This window comes from Xenopus laevis, chromosome 2L (assembly GCF_017654675.1).
Source record: "Xenopus laevis strain J_2021 chromosome 2L, Xenopus_laevis_v10.1, whole genome shotgun sequence".
In the NCBI taxonomy this organism is placed as follows: Eukaryota; Metazoa; Chordata; class Amphibia; order Anura; family Pipidae; genus Xenopus; species Xenopus laevis.
Genome location: NC_054373.1, coordinates 180,073,133 through 180,095,030, shown reverse-complemented (window position 1 = coordinate 180,095,030; position 21,898 = coordinate 180,073,133). Strand labels below are relative to the sequence as shown.

The window sequence follows — 21,898 nt, the reverse complement described above, 5'->3', positions numbered from 1 at the left end:
CAATAACTGGTGTAAAATGATTTTTACCCACAACGTCTCTTAAAATGATAAGTGAAAGCGAGCACTGTGGATGCATTTGTTCCTGCATAAACAACAAAATTAAAGCGCAATTGCTTTTATTCCTATTTTAATGTTTTTTTCTGAAAAAAACAGGCAAAAGCTCCAGTTAATATTTTAGATTTGTGGTTGGTGCCACAGTAACTCAAATCTCTCGACAGGGCCCTAGAAACACTCGAGAGTCCAGGAATAAAAGCTACCCTCAGGGAAGTAAGCGTCTAATAGGCCCAGAGAAACGGCACAAGATTTTCCAGTCTCTTATCAGATCTACACAAGACTCATTGAAACAGAGCAACTCCCCTATGAGCCACACATAAGGCACTCATCTCTGTTCTCCAGCGAGCAAACCATGGCCGCCTTGTTCTTCTCTTTCTCCTCTTTGTCCTTCTCCGTGGTCTCCATGGCGATCAGCTCCTTTTCCTTTAACTTCTCCTTATTAAGTGTGAACTGGATGGGATTGGCAGCAGGGCGTGTGCGCAAATAGTACATGCCAGTCTTCAAACCCTGCCAAGAGATTATGGGAGAAAATGTTAAGACATTCTACACACAGAACCAACCAAAATCTGTGCCCAGTTACCAACACTGGATTGGCATCCTTCCAGTTACAGGTAGAACAATGAAAGTTGAAATCTGACTGGTTACTATGAGTTAGCGCTTCCCAGTGTTTGTAAATGAGCCAGAAATCTGACCTGTCAATTCAGGTAAAGTTAAAAAGCAATTAACGTATATACTCGAGTATAAGCCAACCCGAGTATAAGCCGAGGTAACTAATTTTACCTACGAAAACGTATTGACTCGAGTATAAGCCTAGACACAACTACAGCCTTGTCTCCCAGCAGCGCACATTCCGCCAAAGCGACCCCCACCAGCGACCAACCGGACTTCTTTGCAAAGTTGATGGTGAGAATTGCCAAACGGATTACTATGTGCATTGTCCCACTGTCATGTGCAGAGGGTGCTGTGTGATATTGTCATCACTGTTAATTTTTTGTATAACCAACAGAGGGCGCTGTGTGATATTGCAGTCACTGTTATTCTTTCATATAACCAACAGAGGGCGCACAGTTATTCTTTCATATAACCAACAGAGGGCGCTGTGTGATATTGCCATCACTGTTAATCCTTCCTATAACCAACAGAGGGCGCTGAGTGATATTGCAGTCACTTATTCTTTCATATAACCAACAGAGGGCGCACGGTTATTCTTTCATATAACCAACAGAAGGTGCTGTGTGATATTGCAGTCACTGTTATTCTTTCATATAACCAACAGAGGACGCACTGTTATTCTTTCATATAACCAACAGAGGTGCATTTAAATGTTATATGTGCCAGAAGATTATTGCACCAGTTTATTGGGGTATATTAACCTAATTTGAGATTTCCTGGCAAGAGTTCATGTAAAGTACAGGTATGGGACCAGTTACCCAGAACGCTCGGGACCTGGGGCTTTCCGGATAATGGAGCTCTCTTTAGTTTGGATCTTAATACCTAAAGTCTACCAGAAAATCATGTAAACAAACCCAACTGGCTGGTTTTGCTTAGCTGGGATCAAGTACAAGCTACTGTTTTATGATTACACAAAAAAGGAAATCCATTTTAAAAAATTAGGATTATTTAGATAAAATGGAGTCTGTGGGAGATGGGCTTTCCATAATTGAGGTTTCTGGTCCCATAGCAAATCTATTATTTTCCCTTGGTTGATCCCAAAGACAGCACTTTAGATGCTCCATCCTGTAGCCAGGAAAGCAACCCCCCAAAGTGTGAGAACAACCCCCTCTTTGCACAAGGTCACTGGGCAAAGCCCAAATCATAAAACACAGGGGGTGAAAAGCTGCTTTTGGCTAGTACGATGCGAGAGACTGAATCATGAGGGTCTAAATAATGAATGAATAATGAATGTATCGTGAAAACATGGTCAGCACGAATTCAAGAGGGAAATTTGAATAAAATTCAAGTTGGAAGAATAACCCAAATGATTGACAAAGTAACGGACGCACTGTAAATTTGGTTGGAATCCATTACCTGCTTCCAGCCATAGAAGTGCATACTGGTCAGCTTGCCATAGTTGGGTTCTGCTACATGGATGTTCAATGACTGGCTCTGATCAATGAAAGCTCCTCTGTCTGCTGCCATTGTAATGACTGTCTTCTGTGATATTTCCCACACGGTCTTGTACAGCTCTTTCAGTTCAGCAGGAATATCTGGGACGTTCTAGAGAGACAAGATAATAGGTCAGACAATTCTGAAGCAAGTAAAAGAGGAGCAAAAAGACGCAAGTGACTGAGAGCAGGATATCCTCTGCACTGACCTCCAAACAAGGCAAGTATCAGGTTTGTAACCAATAATATATAATTTCCCAGCCAGCATGATATTAAGTGTTAACATGTGCATATATACTAATACATTGGGCTCAGCCATAAAATAACCTTAATTTAAGGATATCATACCTGTATGGAGCCATTGTTAGCGATAATCTGATTTTTCATTTCTTCATTCCACAGCCCTTGCTCAGTCAGGTCTTTCATTAAATGTGGATTCACAATCTAAAAAATAAATAAATAAAAATGAACAACTACCCAGAGGCCTCTCCCAGGTGTCAGAGCCTTTGTTTTTATTGTCCATGAATATATTTTAAATGGTAGCTATAAGCAATGAGTAGTGATGTCATTTTTGTCACACTAAAATCACTAAAACTTGTATTAGTCCATAAATTAAGTATTTTATCCAGCAAATTGTTTTGCCTTTAATAAGGATTAATTATATATATATATATATATATATATATATATCTTAGTTGGGATCAAGTACAAGCTAGTTTTATTATTACACAGAAAAAGGAAAATTTGGGATTTGGACAAAATGGAGTCTACGGGAGAGAGTCTTTCCACATAATGGGTTTCCGAATAACAGATCCCATAACGGAAGCACCTCTTACCTGGAACTCTCCAGAGAGGACTCTGCGTGTGTATATATTGCTGGTATATGGCTCAATGGATTCATTATTGCCCAGGATTTGAGCAGTGGAAGCTGTGGGCATTGGAGCAAGAAGCAAACTGTTCCTGATGCCATACCTGTAGAAGCAAAATAAACCTTAAATTGTGGAATTCTAGCAGGTTAAAATATAGGGCTAACAGCAGTGTTTAAAAGTTTGATAGCATGTATATTGCTTATGGGATGTGGGTGTGTTCCAGTAATAGCTTGGTAGCTCTAGTTATATACACATCTTTCCCAGAGGAGCATGCTTAGAAAGTACTTTAAGTCTAACTAGCAATTATTCATTAAATAAGCTCAATTAAGCCATATCAATACACAGGTTAGACACATGAGATGGTACAGCATGGGGAATTTGTTTCAGAGGGCTGTTGAATGTTTCATGTATATGAAGCCATGCAAGTAACCGCAATTAATATGAACTTTATGGAGCCTTCGTTCCTTGTGATACCTAAAGGCTATGATGCATATAACCAACATGCTGCTACCCAATTTGCCTGATTGGACAGAAAGAATGCCTGGGATGGGTAAAGCTTTTGCAGCAATTACAATGCCATGTTTGTTATTGCATTATTGCACAACATATCTTTACGTCTTATGGGAATTGATCAAATAATCTCCTCCGGGGGGGGGTATTGACAAGAATACCTTACTTTTGAGGAGAGAGGCGGAATGGATTTTCCGCCTTGACACCGTTACTCCTATGGGTCTAAATGATGCATTGAACTTATCCTGCTTTTTACAGACCAGATAATTTGGATGGCCTATGCTCAGCCTTTGGAAATGCTCTAAGACTCATAAGAGATATACCTCCTGGTATGTATGACTGCCCTGGTATATACAATGGCTGTGGTGAATATCGTATTTATTTTATTTAATAACACATTTTTTCTTTCTGTTTTAGGGGTTAAACTCATTACCCCACTAGATGCTGGTTATGTGCCCGTGTGAGATGGTGGACCAAAGGGACGCGTTACTCAAAGTGTTAAAAGCATTAATGGTTGAGATACATTGCTTCTTATGCTTGTTCCATATGTTGTAGATTTTCTGCATATTTCATACTTAGTGAATGTCCCACTTATGGCCCTTCATTCTCATTTATTTGGGGACCTCTATATGGTGGAACACATTTGCGTTCCACAGGGTATCCCATAGTGCATCTTGTTATACAGAACTGTAGTTTGGAGCGTTAGACATAACCAACATGAGTCTGAACACCATATTATTGCATTTTTTATATGGTAGCACCAAATTTATTGTGTTTCGTTTCCTCTTCTCTTATTAAATGCACGAGTGTCGTTCACTTCCGGTTATTGGAACGCATTTGCGTTCCGGAAGTACTCCCATAATGCATTGGGGATGGTTTGCTCACTTTGTAAACCGGAAGTGACTTCACACGCGCTGATGTGCGATCGATTGCCACTGATTGACTGTATGTGCCACAAGGTATTTAACTGTCTCACTTGTATTGCTCTTTCTGCCTTTTTTTTTAATTTTTGTGCCCCTGATGAAGACCTTTATAGGTCGAAACGCGTAGGGCGACATGCTGTTGCCATGTGGGTTAACTAGCATGTAATAAAATTTGTTTTTATTTATTTACAGAGTGTGCTTTCCTCTTTTTTTGTTTTCATGTTATTGCATTAAGGGCAGACACACAGGCAGATTAGTCACCTGGCGACAAATCTCTTCTTCTGGGTGACAAACACCGCCCGAACTGCCTTACCCTGCCTTCCGTCGGCTAGAATGAAAATCGCCAGAGGGTAGGCACTGAGCGCTTCGTTTTCTGATGTCGCCCCAAAATTTCCTTGTGAGCCAACTTCAGAAAACGAAGCGCTCAGAGTGCCTTTCTGCTGCCGATTTTTATTCTAATGTGCGGAAGGAAGTTCAGGGAGATTAGTCGCCCTGAAGAAGAGATTTGGTGCCAGGCGACTAATCTCCCAGTGTGTCTCTCTGCCCTAACAGGAGGAGCATTATAAGCTGAAGCCAAACAGACAATAGCTACTAACTTTGCAATCTTCTCCTTTAAGGCAGTCCAGTCCCAGAGATCTGTAGGAGTTACGTTCCACATGTCATACTGCAGGATCTGCAAGAAAATAATTGCATATATAAACCCAGCTGTAAGTTGTAAAATAAGAAGCAGAAAACACGTCCACAAATTACAGGCAATGGAGTCTGTTTTAGCTACACTAGCCGGGTTTATCACAAGTTATGGGCAATGCTTACCCCTTTACTGACAGGGCATCCTTCATATGTTTCGTATGGACCAAGCTCTTTGGCCAGTTCACAGCTAGATTCCAATGCAGCATAATAAATGGTCTCAAATATTTGTTTATTTAACATTTGAGCCTTCTCACTCTCAAATGGGTATCTCATGAGGATGAAAGCATCTGCCAGGCCCTGCACCCCAATCCCAATAGGCCGGTGCTTCTTGTTGGAATATTCTGCCTGTTAGAAAATGGATCACAATAAAAATAGTGCAAAACAGTGGATCAGACATTAAAGGACAAGTAAACGTTTAATAAGTGAATGTGAATCTAAAATTGATGAGTGCTATTCTTTTTTTTTTTAATTTAAAATTTTTATTAACCATCATTTCCAAAGAAAGACAAGAGGTACAACAAAGATGCAGAAGGATATTCAAGTGACAGTAGATGAGTGCTATTCTAAGAACGCTTCAATGTACATTATTTTTTGTATTTCAATATATAATAGGATACATGTACTGTTAAAATGAATGAATTGTAACGTCACCTGCTGGTCATTTTTCCACCAGTTTGACCACAAACTAGTCAAGGAAGTTGTCAGGAGAAAGAAGTCAAGGAAGTTGTCAGGAGAAAGAAACAGTCTGATGTTCCTAAGTAGAAGAACATCACAACAGCCTCTTTCTTTCTCCTAACAAACTTCCTTGACTACTTGGTGGTCAGACTGTGGGAAAATAACCAGCAGGTGGTGCTGTTGTAACAAAATGCATTCATATTAACAGTACACTTATTTAATATCTTAGAATTAAAAAAATGAACGTACATTGTAAGTGTTCTTAGAATAGACCCCTCATCAGTATTACTAATTTTAAAGGTTTACTTATCCTTTAAATAGAACTGCTTAGTTGTCCCACAATAGCATATACAAGAAACTGCTGTACAGAAATTAGCTACATGGGACTAAAGCACATGGTACTACAGCCAAAGTCCCATACATTGAAAATAAAACGAGGCTCACCTCTGGCACTGGATAAAAGTTTATTTCGATTATTTTGTTCAAGTTTCTGACAATGACTTTGGTAACGTCAGCCAGTTTCTTGAAGTCAAAACTTCGCTCTGGGGTCACGTACATGTTCAATGCTAAAGAGGCCAAGTTACAGACGGCAACCTAAAGGGAGGAGGAATGTTCAACAGATTAATAACCCGAGAGATTAAATGAGAATGAAATAAAAGAAATCACTGTATGTGGCTTGACAGATACAGCAGACATTTTAATTTTAGCACAATCGTTAAAAAAAAGATTCTAACTAAGATTAAAGTCTACTATAATTAGAGCTTTGCGGATATGGGAATAGTGCAAGTTATTTCTTTGGTAAGCAAATTGTAAAAATGAGATTTTGTGTACTCACCGTAAAATCTTTTTCTCTCTGGTGGCTTGGGGGACACAGGGAACCATGGGGTATAGCTGATGCCATTAGGAGGTAGGACACAACAACTGAAAAACTAGCTCCTCCTCCGCTGGCTATACCCCCCAGCAGGCGGAGCCTACTCCAGTTTGTCCCAAAGAAGGAACGAAGGAGGTTTTACTATTTTTAAACTTCAACAATTAACTTGAAAACTTATCACACATGTTACTGAGAAAAAACAGAAGAGGCCTCCACGAGGGAGGGAAGCCCTGTGTCCCCCAAGCCACCAGAGAGAAAAAGATTTTACGGGGAGTACACAAAATCTCATTTTCTCTAGTGTGTGCTTGGGGGACACAGGGAACCATGGGGACGTACCAAAGCTGTCCCCCAGTCTCAGGGCGGGAGAGGCCCTAACTGGATTTTTCGACTGCGGCCTGAAGCACCTTTCTACCAAAGCGTGTGTCATGTGCCGCAAATGAATCGAAATGATAGAACTTTGCAAAGGGGTGGATGGATGTCCACGTAGCTGCTTTGCATAACTGTTCTGCTGAGGCCTGATTCCGAAAAGCCCAGGTTGTGCTCATTCCCCTTGTTGAATGCGCTTTCACTTTATCCGGAGGTGTTAAACCTTGTGCTACATAAGCTCTTTGAATCGTCTGCTTGATCCATCTGGATATGGAAGCCTTAGTGGCTGGAGATCCTTTTATTGGACCTGAGGTTAACACGAAAAGAGAATCCGTCTTTCGTACTTCCCGTACTCTATGTAGATAGAACTTTAAGGCACGTACTGGATCCAAAGTATGCAGTGCTGCTTCCTTGGGGTTTTTTGGTGAAGGGCAGAAAGTAGGAATAGTTATTTCCTGGTTGATGTGAAATGCCGATACCACCTTGGGTAGGAAGGAAGGTACTGTACGAAGCACTGCTCTGTCATGCTGAAAAGTGAGGAACGGAGATTTGCAAGATAGTGCACTGATTTCGGACACTCGTCTTGCTGAGGTAATTGCGAATAGGAACACTGTCTTTAATGTTACCAAATGTAATGGTATTTATGCCATTGGTTCGAAGGGAGCTCTCTGTAGTGCTTTAAGAACCAAGGTAAGATCCCATGTCGGAACGGATTTGGGGAAAGGAGGAACCACATGTGCTACTCCCTGTAAAAATGTTTTGACATCCGATAGGAGGGCTAGCCTTTTCTGGAATAAAATAGAGAGGGCAGAAATCTGTGACTTGAGGGAACCGAGAGATAATCCTAGAGACACACCTTCCTGGAGGAATTCCAACAATTTTGCCGTAGAAAAAGACTTAAAGCCTACTTTATGTCTGTAGCACCATTGTCTGTAACTAATCCATACCCGATAGTATGATCTGGCCGAAGAAGGCTTTCGCGCTGCTCGCATGGTTTGAACTACAGCGTCCGAGAATCCCTTCTGCTTCAGAATGCTGGTCTCAAGAGCCACGCAGTCAAGTTGAGGCTGTGAGGCTTCGGGTGTAGAATTGGGCCCTGATGTAATAGGTCTGACACGTTTGGCAGAATCCACGGCTCCTCTATCGACATATTTACGAGGTCCGAGAACCACGACCGTCGAGGCCAATTCGGAGCTATGAGAATGAGGGTGGTGTTCTCCTTTTGTGCCTTTTTGATTGTTCTGGGTATCAGTGGAATTGGAGGAAATGCGTAGGCTAGTTGAAAATCCCACGGGGCTGTGAGAGCGTCCGCTGCTAGTGCCAGAGGGTCCCGTCACCACGCAAGGAAGGTTGGTACCTGTCTGTTGTGGCGAGACGCCATTAGGTCTACTTCCGGCAAACCCCATCTGGCAGTTATTTCTTGAAAAATCTCCTCCTTTAGCGCCCATTCTCCTGGGTCTAATGTTTGTCGGCTGAGGAAGTCTGCTTCCCAGTTTTGCAGACCTGGTATGAAGATGGCCGATAGTCTGGCGTTGTTCTTTTCCGCCCACTGAAAAATGTGCCTGACTTCTTGTAAGGCTGCCTTGCTTCTTGTGCCCCCCTGGTGATTTATATAGGCCACCGCTGTTGAATTGTCCGACTGTATCTTTATTGGTTGGCCTGCTAGTTCTGTTTGCCAGTGCCTGAGTCCTAGACGAATAGCCCTGATCTCCAGAAGATTTATGGGCAAGCGGCTTTCCACTTGAGTCCACAGACCTTGTGCTGATTTGCCCTCTAATACCGCTCCCCAACCTGACAGGCTCGCATCCGTCATTAGTCTCCATTGTGGTTCTCCGAGAGGTCTTCCCTTGGAGATGCACTGTGTTCGTAGCCACCAGGTCAGGGATACTCGCGTCTTGTGAGAGAGACGGATCTCTTGAGACAAGTGTTTTCTTTTCCATAATGTAAGAATGTTCCATTGAAGTTCCCGCATGTGGATTTGGGCAAATGGAACCGCTTCTATTGTAGATACCATGACCCCCAGTACCTTCATACAGAATCTGGTCGAATGGCTTGTCTTTGCTAGTAAGGAACGTATGAGAGCTTTGAGATGAACAATCTTTTCCTGAGTCAGGGACACTCTTTGTGTCCGTGTGTCGAACAGTAGTCCTAGAAACACCATAGACTGACTGGGTGTTGTGGATGATTTTTCTAGGTTGATAGACCATCCGAGTTCTTGTAGTTTGTTCATAGCAAGATGGGTTACTCTTTGTGCTTCTGCTAAGGAGGGTGCCTTGATTAACAGATAGTCGAGATACGGGGTTATGGATATGCCTAACTGCCGTATCTCTGCAGTGGCTACTGCCATGATTTTTGTGAACACCCTTGGTGTGAGGCCAAAAGGAAGAGCCCTGAATTGGTAGTGGCGGTTTTGTATGGCGAATCGTAAATACTTTTGATGAGAAGGGAAGACTGGCACATGTAGGTAGGCGTCCTTTATGTCTAGGGACGTCATGAATTGGCCTGGGGTCATTGCTGCAATGATAGAGCGTAGAGATTCCATTTTGAACCTTCTTGGACGAATAAATTTGTTTAGTCACTTTAGATCCAGTACTGGACGTACTGAACCGTCTCTTTTGGGAACGACAAAGATTGGAATAATATCCCTTGAAGTGCTCCTTTGGGGGGACTGAGGAAATGACCTCTGTTTGTGAAAGAGTATACAGCACGTTTTGAAAAGCCTTGAACTTGGCTGGTTCTCTTGGGATTCTTGACATGAAAAATTTGCGAGGGGGCAACAAATCTAATTCTAGGTGATAACCCTGAGTTACCACCTCCTGTATCCAAGAATCTGATGTGATTTCTATCCACCTTTGAGAAAAGTGGATTAGCCTTCCCCCCCAGAGGTGTTCCATGTGGCGGAGGCCCCCAGTCATGCGGTGGAGGGCTTGTCCGACGTTCTGGTAGAGGGTTTGCGAGCCTGCCAAGAGGTTCTGGGTTTACCCGTGAAGCGTCCTCTGTTGGATGTTGTATTCCGTGGTGGAGAGTGTCTCGAGCTCTTGTTTTGTGAATGCCGAAAAAACCTCCCTCTCCGAAAGGAAGAACGGGCTTTTGGTTGAGGAAGTAGCGTGCTCTTTCCTCCTGTCGCTTGACTAATGATCTTATCCAGATCTGGGCCGAACAGGAGTTTTCCCTTGAATGGCAATGATGTAAGCGATTTTTTGGACGATAAATCAGCTGACCATAGTTTCATCCAGAGTGACCGCCGAGTGGCAATAGATAGTGCTGAAGCTCTGCTAACTGCCTGGGTTGCGTCTAATGCCGCCTCGCAAATATATTCGTTTGCGTCTTTAATTTGCGTCGCCAGCTGCGAAAGTTCTTGTCTTGGCACTCCCGAAAGGATCGCTTGAACGAGGGAATCCGACCATGTTTGCACTGCCCTGCTGACCCATGCTGTAGCCAGGATTGGGCGAAGGGCAGTGCCTGATGCTGAGAAAAGGGAGCGTAGTAACCCGTCCATTTTCTTGTCCATCTGGTCCTTAAAGGACGAAGCATCTGGTACTGGAAGAGCTGTGTTTTTGGATAAACGAGAGACTGGAGCATCCACTGAAGGAGGGGAAGACCATTTCTCTGTGGTATCTGCAGAGAATGGGTAGAGTTTGAGGAATCTGCGATTTGGTTGGAAACGACTTTCTGGCTTGTTCCACTCTTGTTGAATTATTTGTTCAAGCTGCGCGTGAGAAGGGAAAGTAGGTGAAGATCTACTACTTCTTTTAAATAGGATCTTAGACTTATCTGTACTTGTCTCTGGTTCCTGTATGTTAAGAGTTTCCAGAACGGAAGTGATTAAGTCATCTATCGATTCAGCTGAGAATTTTGAAGGTTCCTCATCTAACGTATCTGAACTGCAAGATAACTCCCCTTCTGATAAACCAAGGGTCTCTTCCCTGCCTAGGGGCACTGGAGACGAACTTCTGGAATAATTATCACTCTCTTCGTCTGATGACGAAGGTGCTCTGCGTTTTGATCCCCTATGTCTGGGTTTATCTAGTCTTGACAGGATTTTATCCAAAGACAATGCTAATTTAGGTATACCAGTAGCTAACTGGGCTGCCCAGTCTGGAATAACTGTCTGTACTGGAGTAGAAACGTCTGGAATAGACACAGCAGGTGTCTGAGGAATTTGGTCTGTTTGAATAGGAGCAGGGGCTGGGGGTTCCTTATCAGACTCAGCCATTTTACACTTAGAGCAAATAGGCTCTTTTTGCCCTGAGGGAAGCTTTTTGCGACACTTGGCACATGCAAGGTATCTTACAGAGGCTGTTTTCCCCCTGGAAAAAATGGCCTCACTGTTTTCCTCAGACATGATATGGTAAGCAGATAAGAGTAAAGATACTCTGACAGAGCTAGGGAGTAAGTCAGGGAAAAAGGGGCTAGTTTTCTAGTCACCGTGTCCTGCAGATATACAGTTCCCTGCTCGTGCTGCGCTGCTTAATAAGCGGCCGTCCCGACAACTGAGAGTCACAGGATACGCGCTGACTGCAGCCTGAATAGAATGCGCTGTTCCGGTTGGAGAATTTTCCCCCTGAAGCCGCCTTGCTTTCGCGCCAGTGCGCGTCACGTGGTATGCGGCTGCACTTACCCGAAAGCGCTATAGTAATACGCTTGTGAGCGTATGTGCGCTGTTCCTCAATTATGCGGTATAAAAGAAGGAGCGCGCATGTTAAAAAAAGATGCCGGCAGAACCCGCGGCTATGTTCCCCTATCAGTTAGGCGGATAAGCCGTCTGTGCGCACTGTTACCTTTCCTTGTGTGTCGCTGGTAGCGTAGGGTAAGGTGACAGTCTACTCTCCCCTCCGGTCCAAGGGGGAGGGAGGGGGAGAAGGAAGGCTCTTACTGAGATACCGGAGACTAGGGGAAACACAGGTATACTTACCCTCCCCCAGGGTCCCGACGCCTTCCGTGTCCTGGCCAGTTCACTCCTCCTGTGCACAATGAGAGAGGGTGATAAGGCAACTGGATGGTAGTAGCTGTGCAGCAAGTACCCCAGGAACACTTCCCACGATGGGAGAATATATGCCAAGGCATCCTACACAGTGTAGGCAACTGGTATAACTCCTTATGTCATAAAAATAAAAATTTCTTGAGAGAAAAAGGAACATGTCCTGACCTCCTGAGGACACAACAAAAAACTGGAGTAGGCTCCGCCTGCTGGGGGGTATAGCCAGCGGAGGAGGAGCTTGTTTTTCAGTTGTTGTGTCCTACCTCCTAATGGCATCAGCTATACCCCATGGTTCCCTGTGTCCCCCAAGCACACACTAGAGAAATGTGCTTTGACAATTATGCATTACCAAAAAGAACGTCTGCAGCAACATTTGCCCCAGAAGAAAAACTTAAATATTGTAAAAGAACTGTTCATCGTTAACACCCCTCTAAATTTGTATAGCTAAACCTCCCTATTTGAAAGGAGCCTATGAAGTTTTACAAGGTTCAGGTCTTCTAGTGCGCTTTCCCCTACACACTAGCCTTCCTTTGCGGTTCTAAGTGCTTCAAGAAACAAAAACGGCTACACAGCCACTATAAACGCAATGAGCGCTCACCTCCCCAAATCACACTTTTCTAGTGTCAGGTGCTGTACTGTGAGACCCACTTCTGTCGCCGGGTCAAAACAATGTCCAGACAAATGGCAGCAGCACATTGAATGAGGTTGCAATAGTGTTCAAAAATGAAAATTTATTAAGCCCATATGTAAAAAGGCAACGTTTCGAGCCTACCAGGCACTTTATCAAGGGGCTTAATCTGAATGTGATTTTCAAAGAGGCAAACCTTCAAAAGAAAACATTTCCCTGCCATTACCTCTTTGTCACTGGTGTACTCCACAATCTCTGTGCACAGGTTACTGCATTTAATGGTGCCCAGGTTCTGCTGATTGCTCTTGCGGTTGCAGGCATCCTTGTACAGCATGTACGGAGTGCCAGTCTCAGTCTGCGACTCTATAATGGCATGCCATACCTGCTGTGCTTTCACCACCTTACGGGTTCGTCCCTCCCGCTCATATCTATGGAAGGGATTTCAATTACATTTGAAAATACGCGTCAGCAATAACATTTAAGACAATGTTAAATTATACCTCAAATCTGTACGAGTTAGAGCACAAGAAAATTCCCACTGACTAGACTAATCTGCGCAACAAATGTTAATTCTAATACTACAAACCTTTTAAACACCTAGTTGGTTTCATATGGTTCACCACAAATAACCTTTTCCAATGATTTATTTTCCATGTGTTAAACCTTTTACTAATACTGAAGTGTAAAATGTAATTTTTCACCTTCTAAACCAGCTCTGGGATGGGAGGGGGGGTTTGCCGAAACTGTTCTAAATTGATACAATTAGTTGATCCATTTCTTACGTTTGTTCTGCTGAACAGAATTCATTAAGCAGCTGTTACAATTGATGCAATAGTTGCTAAATGTATCCACTAAATGTTACAAAACTAACAGTTTAGAGTCTGCACCTGAATTACTGAGCTGCCAGACTCAAACAACAGAGACATGCTTTAAACTTAGTATTTTGAAAAACTAAAAAATGGGGGGGGGGGGGAAAAAAAAAAAAGTATTTCTGCTGAACAATCTGAAAACAAATGAACAAAAAAAAAGAAAAAAAATAATTGTTTGGAAGGTGAACAACCCCCTTAAGCTGCTGGCACAAACTGGTAGACCAACACCTCAATATATATACAATTACACACAATTATATAAGGAGGAATAAGAGTTTACTTTTCGTAGAGCTCCTCAAACTTGTCTCCCCAAACTTCTTCCAAGCCAGGACACTCATGGGGACACATTAAAGACCAATCCTGAATAAGAAAAAAACGGTTATGCAGTTTTATTTCTGCCCCCCAAATGGATATTTGATGGCACATTAGTCAAAACCACTCCAGTGTTGAAGGTAACGTTACCGATGATAAAAAGGCAAATAGGTGGTCTAGTTTGGCAAAGAAAGGGGTGAAATATATTGCACATGACCGGTGTTCTCAGATTAGATTACTGGCAGTAATCAGGAGGAATGCATACAAGCTAGACACTACCACCTGATTCCCCAGTAGGCAAAATTCTAACACAAGCGTTGAATGACCGCAATATTCTCCGTCAATCTGTAGTTTGTGTATATTTAGAAATAGACATCTTTTTAGTGTGAAATTAAAAAAGGCTGTAAGCATTATATGCAAACCCATTCCGTATATTTTTATTCAAATAAGCACATCTTAAATGCATATGAAACACAGCATTCCCTTACCAGATTATTCTCTACACGTTTCATAAAGAGATCAGGTATCCACATGGCATAGAATAGATCCCTGGCTCTCTGCTCCTCCTTTCCAGTGTTCTTTTTTAGGTCCAGGAAATCAAACACATCATAATGCCACGGTTCCAGATATATGGCAAATGCACCAGGCCTCTGGGGTGAGAGACAAGTATATGCACTCATATACACTGCCACAAGTTTGTCAATCGCTTAAAAGGATAAGAAAACTGCTACTTTAGCAAATTGATTTGCAAAGAAAAGGGGGTCCCACTCAGAAGAATAAGCTTCAGTTCCTGCATCCCTGTAGTGTGGTGTAAATAAAATAAATAAAAATGTACCAACCTTGTTTCCACCTTGATCCACATATCGTGCAGTGTTGTTATACACTCTCAGCATTGGTACAAGGCCATTCGAGTTGCCATTTGTCTAAAGAAAAGTGGAAGACATTTACACCAATCTGCCACAGTGGATGCTATTATAGGGTTAGTTTTATATTCAAAAGGTCCAAGACAGCAATCGGAAATGTGTAAAACACTTCCAAGCACACACTGGCGAAAAGAAGTTCTGCCGTACAGAAGAGTTCAAGGTTCCATTTGTAGTTATAAAAAATGGTTTAATTTAAACGATGCAGGGTTTTACAAAGGAGTGGTTTTATGTGTTAACTTTGTAGAGACCAGCATTGTTCAAGGTTAGTTTTTATCTAAGGTGATGATAAGAAACTTACCCCAGCAATGTAACTACCAGTGGCACGGATACAACTAACTGCAACACCAATACCACCAGCAGACTTTGAGATCAGAGCACATTGCTTCAACGTGTCATAGATCCCCTCAATGCTGTCATCTTTCATACAGAGCAAGAAACAGCTGTTAAAAGAAAAAAAATTATGACATTTAAGTTGGGAATTGTGGGGGCAGGTGGAGAACACAAAAAGAAAATATCAATTTCTATATTTTGTAGAAGGAAGGCACGGAGCAAATACCATCTTGTGTGTGTAAATGTTCACCTACATCCCATATGAAAGCTTTGCTCATACCCAAATACATTTTTAAAATAAACAATTCCAGCTTCCAACAGACCAATCCAATCTAGCAGGACACACAAGTAAAGGATACGTCCAAAAGCAGATTTGGCTACACAATGTTTTCTCTATGATTTATATATATTTTTTTATTAGTGCAGCATATTTCAAACAATTTTTGATACACATTTTTTGGGTATTTTTATCCTACAGGGTAAGACACTATACAACCTATGCTCATTGGTCAGAAACTTTTTTCCTATTGGTCTGTCATTTTTGTATTGAGCCTCTCACTCATTGGTTAATACTAAGTGTGATGTAACAGTGATGTATTGTATTTTAATAGGTCGACACCCCTTTATAAGGATTGTGCCAAGGGGAGACCTATAGCCTATGAGTAAGTGCCCATTAAGGCACAAAACACAGGCTTTTTGTATGTCCTAATAAAGTCTTTTTTACTTTTACTTAAACCTGAGCTAATGACTTACTATCAAATGGACCTGTACAACGGAGACAAAACCCTACAAAGACCAGATATACCCAATCTGGATTTTCATCGCAGTTTGAAACATACCGTTAAAAATTGTATAAAGCAAATTTCTGGAGGGACGAGAAACTATACAATATGCCTCATCTTTGCAAATCTTAACGTTGAATATGTAATATAGAATACATAAACAACTTTCATTTGACAAACTGTTAGTAAGGAAACATACCTGGACAGCTGTGGGCGGTTGGTACCAGCATTGAACAGTGTGGGAGAAGCATGTGTGAACCATTTTTCAGACAACAGATTGTAGGTTTCAATAGCTGCATCAATGTCAGTTTTATGGATGCCAACGGATACCCTCATCAGCATGTGTTGTGGTCGCTCTGCCACTGTGTGAAAAGAAACCAGTCATTTAGTCTTCTCCAAAAAATTACTCTCCAACAATACTGAAGTCCCTAGTCTTAAAATGTCTCATGAAAAGTATAAAAACCAATAAGTTAAAGCATACGTGAAGTTCTTAACATTAAAAGGGAAGATTTATTAAGGATCAAATTAAAAATTTGAATTTTCAAGTTCTTTTTGGGGTCAAATATATCAAATTCAAATAGGGAATTATCCAAATTCTAGTTAATATTTAAACATTTTTGAATTTGATTTTCAAGATTTAACTAACTTCCCACAAGCACCATGTTTAATTACCTTTTCCATTTATTTTCAATAAGTAGGACCTTTCCAGTGTCTAGGAGAGAATAATATTGTTTAGATAGGAGAACGATGTATAAACACAGAACAACTGCCAATCTACAAGCCAATACAGTGTTCCCTATTCCCATCTGGTCAGAAAAGCTAGAGATGCTTCACAGACAAAATATTGTAGAGGTTTAGCCTGCTTGTAGTAGAATTACAACCTACATTTGTCAGCCAAGCCACATAATGCCTCACACACACAGCTGCTTTACTTGTAGCAGGCGCTATGAGAGGATGCTGGTCTTCTAGTTTTATACTCCAACAGTGACTTGGTCTGAGACTGCTGCCAGACAGAGAAATGGAAGAGAAGTGGTCCGTCATGGCAGTCACAATCCCTGCCGGGCAACTTTACATTTCAAGATTGGCATGGAGATCTGGGTCAGAAGAAAATTCATTTTACATAAATTGAAGATATCATTTTGATTTCCTTACCTTAAAGCCAAAGAAGTTATAGGAGAAGTCACGGTCATAAATAATGGAGGAGTTGAGACGCTGGTGAAAAGGGGGGAAAAAAGCATTAAATTAAATAGTAGCAGAGACAAGTTTTGTAGACACTATTCATCTTTACTTCGCATCATAAATAAATCAATCTAAAATAAACCACAAAGTTTAATAGTATAAAGGTTTGCATTTACACATAACATTCAGCTTTAAACATGCATCAAGCCCCATCAGACTCACATCTTTATTTGCCAGCACAATGTCAAGGGTTTCCTTCGAGACCATGGGCGAGTGTTTGCTATTTAGAGGATTCACATAGTTGTACAGATCTTCCATCACATCTAAAGAAAGCAGAAGGCTGAATATAAACAGAGGGAACCAGCAGGCCGAAGTCAGCACCCAGTTAATTTCAACAGCAGAATGATACGGACAACTACATGCTAGGACAATATACAGAACCATAAAACTATTGGCAATGTATTGCAAGAAGGAAAACAGTTAATGTTAAAGGCAAACTGTCATTTTTTTTTTTCAAAATGCATCAGTTAATAGTGCTGCTCCAGCAGCCATCTGCACTAAAATCAATTTCTTAAAAGAGCAAACTGATTTTTTTATTCAATTCTGAAATCTGACATGGGGCTAGAAAGTCAGTTTCCCAGGTGACCCCAGTCACGTGACTTGTGCTCTGAAACTTCACTTTTTACTGCTGCACTGCAAGTTGGAATATCAGCCCCCCCCCCCCCATCAGTAGAACAATGGGAAGGTAACACTGGTAGATCTAAGAACAGCACTCCCAATAGAAAAAAATCCAGGTCCACTGAAACTTCTTCAGTTACACCGAGTAGGAGAAACAATAGCCTGCCTGAAAGTAGTTCCATCCTGAAGTACTGGCTCTTTCTAAAAGCAGGACCAGGCAAAATGACCCAAGATGGCTGCCTACACAGCAATATTACAACTAAAAATGCACTTATTGGGTTAGGAATTACTTTACATGGTAGCATGAATTATTTGCAGTTTAAAAAGTGTCATTTAGAAATAAAAACGACACCATAAAAATCACAAGAGATTTAAAAACAAGTTATGAAATTGCACGTCTCCAACACTATCATTCTGCAACCATCTGATGGCAGCAAGTTATAGGACCTCTAAGGGTTCCACTTAAGTTCATGTAGTAACCTCTGCTTGTGTGGTCATTTGGTTTAGGGCATCTGTATTGTCTTTACTTGGATTTATTTCCCTATTCCTGCTCTCTTCTTCCTGTATAGGTAAGAGTAAGACAAAGATACAGAATTCTGCTGCAGAGCAAACTGGCTCACGTTTGCACAATTCGTTCTGACGCTACAATGTCTGCCAGTTTCCAGGAGCTACTGAAGAGCTGGAATCGTATTACATGACAGCAGCAAACACAAGGGAGCACATACTTACCACTAAATGTTTTCTTTGTTTCCTTGTGCAGGTTGGAAACAGCTACGCGAGCAGCCAGAATGGCATAATCTGGATGTTTAGTTGTCAGGGTGGCTGCCGTCTCCGCTGCAAGTGTGTCCAGCTCTATAGTTGTGACCCCACTGTAAAGACCCTGTATTACTTTCATAGTAATTTGGGCCTGGAAAACAAAGGATTTTTTTTCAGATAGAAAGCTCAAAGAGACTAAAGCTGGCCATACACTCAGATTCAATCGTAAAACGTTACGACTGTGTATAGATTGTCCCAACATTTTTCGTGCTACAGCAATAGGTGTTCAGTGAATCAGACAGGTAAGAAGATTAGTCTGCAAAAGATAATATCTCTGAATGTATTGACTATCTGACAATATCAGTGGGAGACTGTTAGCAGTTTTTGACAGACAGAACTATTGTAGGATTGCCGTCAGGGGCAGAACATTGTCTGATCTGTTCTTTTACTACTTTATTTGATCTGAATGGTTAGTGGCAGGTCGGGAGATTGCACCTCACGATAGTTTGTCTGATATTGAAGGTATATCTGCATGTCTATGGCCAGCTTAGTCACACTTCAATGTAATTAAGGGCTAAAAATACATTTGGGCATACCAATTAACACCTGCCCAATAATACACAACAACCCTTAGGAGCAGTTTTCACATCCCATAAGAATAAAACAATCAAATCTTATCACATTTTCTGCACAGTTATTAACCCATTTGTTAATTCTTAAGGGAATTCAGTATAAAAATAAATAGATAGGCTGTGCAAAATAAAAAATGTATCTAATATAATTAGTTAGCCAAAAATGTAATGTATAAAGGCTGAAGTGATTGGAAGTCTAACATAATAGCCAGAAAACTACTTACTGCTTTTCAGCTCTCTTGCTTTCCACAGATTGGTTACCAGGCAGTAACCAGCGACTTGGGGGGGCACATGGGTCATATCTGTTGCTTTTGAATCTGAGCTGAATGCTGAGGATCAATTGCAAACTCACTGAACAGATATGTCCCATGTGGCCCCCCTTACAGTCACTGACTAACTCAGAGTTAGAGAGCTGAAAAGCAGGAAGTAATGTTCTGGCTATTATGTTACACATCCAGTCACTCCAGCCTTTATACATTACATTTTTGCCTAACTAACTATTTTAGATACATTTTTTATTTTGCACAGCCTATTTACCCAGTTTTTATTTTTACACTGAACTGTTCCTTGAAAAGCAAATTTGCATTTTTTAGAAGATATTTTTATGATGAATAAAGACTGTTAGTGTAGAGGTTCAGTTTACATCTCAAGTTGCAGAAGAGTAGCATAATCAAACGTCGAAAGCACAAAATATGCAAATTTGCCATTTTAACGGAGGTTGTGGCAATGGTAGTCATTTTTTGCCCCAAATATGCAGTTGAACAACATTAGTTATGTCATCATCATAGATTGGTGAAGAAAAGGAAACGTCCTGGCATTTAGTCCAGTTTTGCAGATTTTATTAAACATTTAGTTTTAACAGTCATAACCAGATACAAGGGGCATTGAATATTATAATATGTCGAGAGGTTCTGGTGCAGAGCAAGTACTTACTGGGTCAACAAACTCCAAGTTGAGTCCATAGCACAACTTCTGGATTCGTGACGTGATCTTATCGAACATGACACGCTCCTGCCTTCCATCTGTGGGTAAACCAGCACAACAGTTGCTATTAGCAGAGATTCTACCATTTCAAATAAAAAGCTAGAATGAGCCACCTGTTAGGTGGAGACTAGAGCTCCAGATGGGCGACAACCTCTTCCTAGCAAGTTACTGGTGGCAATAACAAAGGATAATGGAAAAAGAAAATCACTAAAATGGAACTACTGAGGCTCTGATAGACCGTGTGTGTAAATCTCTCTCTCTCTACCCCTATATACACATTCACACATACATATAAATAATATATACACATACACACAGTCTAACAGATATAGCTCTATCTATAGAGAGAGAAATAGAGAGCAGTCCAAACTGACAAATCCAACAGGACTGTCCAACACTTATGTAACAGCAGGTGTCACACTATGAAAATCAATTATACCTTGGTACCCACTTATTCTCCCATTGTGTCTTCTCTACCAGAACTAACCCAGACCCACCCCTTCCTACTGCACTCCATCCCTCCCAGACCCACCCCTTCCTACTGCACCCCATCCCTCCCAGACCCACCCCTTCCTACTGCACCCCTTCCCTCCCAGACCCACCCCTTCCCTCCCAGACACACCCCTTCCTACTGCACTCCATCCCTCCCAGATACACACAAAGCCAGTGCTTATTTTGAATGGGTGAAACATTCTGTTTCAATCTGCCACTCCCTGCAGCCTCCTACACATGTAATAGAACAAATAAAGATGGAGGATGTGTGGGAGGGATAGGCTGTGGGTATGAGAGATAAGGGCACAAGAGACAAGAGAATGTGGGTGACAGAAGGACAGGGGAGGTGCAGGTGAAGGAGTGGGGGTTACAGTGAGACAAAGACAATAATCTGGGGGGAAATAAGGAGCCTGGGGCACATGTCTGTGTGTGGGGGGGGGATACAGAGACACAAGCTCAGTGTGAATTGATCAGTAGATTTGGGGCTGCAAATATAAGGGGGAACATATTATACAGAAGAGAAGGACAAGGCCCAGAGGATAAGAGTAAATAGTGAGACACTGAGCTGATCAGAACAGAATGAGACAGAGGAGAGACAAGTAATGGGACAGATACAGGAATGAATAGGAAACAAGACACAGGGAATAGAATGAAGAGAATGAAGAGAATAAAGTGAATGACACAGGAGGAGACAAGACGGGGCACAGACTATAATATAAAGTGTCAGACTGTCAGTGAAAGGGGTTAATGCGGTTCCGGGGGGAATAATGGACCAATGAGGCGGATAAAGTGAGACAGTAGAACAGGAGTCAATAAGGAGCCGCAGACAATTAGTAAATGATCAGGAGGGATTATAATCTCAGGGCTCTCACCTCGCTTGATGACGTGCATATTACCGGCTGAGGGGCAGAGTCAGGGGCTCGGGAAGCTCCAGACAAGGGGAGACACCGCAGAGACTGGAACCCAAAATCCTGTCAGGAAAAGGCGCGAAGGCCAAACAAATTACGCGCCAATTCGGCCCCAAATAATGACGTGGGGGAGGTACTGGGCGGGGCTTCCACAAAAACACCACGAGAATCTGCACTGACTGACACTTATTCCATTCAATCACCTGCCTGGGACCCTCTGACTGACACTAGGGGAGGAGCTATCAGGCAAACGTTCACAAAGGGCGGGGTTATGTGTGTGGGCGGAGCGGCGGAACAAGCTGAATTTAACCTGAGGCGACACAGACAGACAAGAAACCGTGGGGTGTTACCATTTATCTGCCGTATATAGTGAATAAAGTA

General features: G+C 41.9%; 1 protein-coding gene across 1 annotated transcript; it reads right to left on the bottom strand.

Annotated features, from left to right (window-relative positions):
* Positions 1 to 110: 110 nt before the first annotated feature.
* Positions 111 to 21,594, bottom strand: rrm1.L (ribonucleotide reductase M1 L homeolog). The gene is given in 19 exon segments (NM_001090843.1): positions 111 to 561; positions 2,083 to 2,271; positions 2,508 to 2,603; positions 2,996 to 3,131; positions 5,058 to 5,134; positions 5,275 to 5,496; positions 6,271 to 6,420; positions 12,899 to 13,100; positions 13,822 to 13,901; positions 14,342 to 14,503; positions 14,693 to 14,776; positions 15,075 to 15,216; positions 16,088 to 16,250; positions 16,561 to 16,600; positions 17,041 to 17,100; positions 17,290 to 17,390; positions 18,475 to 18,652; positions 20,067 to 20,155; positions 21,482 to 21,594. Coding segments are annotated over 19 exon segments (2,394 nt in total). The 5' UTR covers positions 21,501 to 21,594; the 3' UTR covers positions 111 to 357.
* Between the last annotated feature and the right edge of the window lie 304 nt (positions 21,595 to 21,898).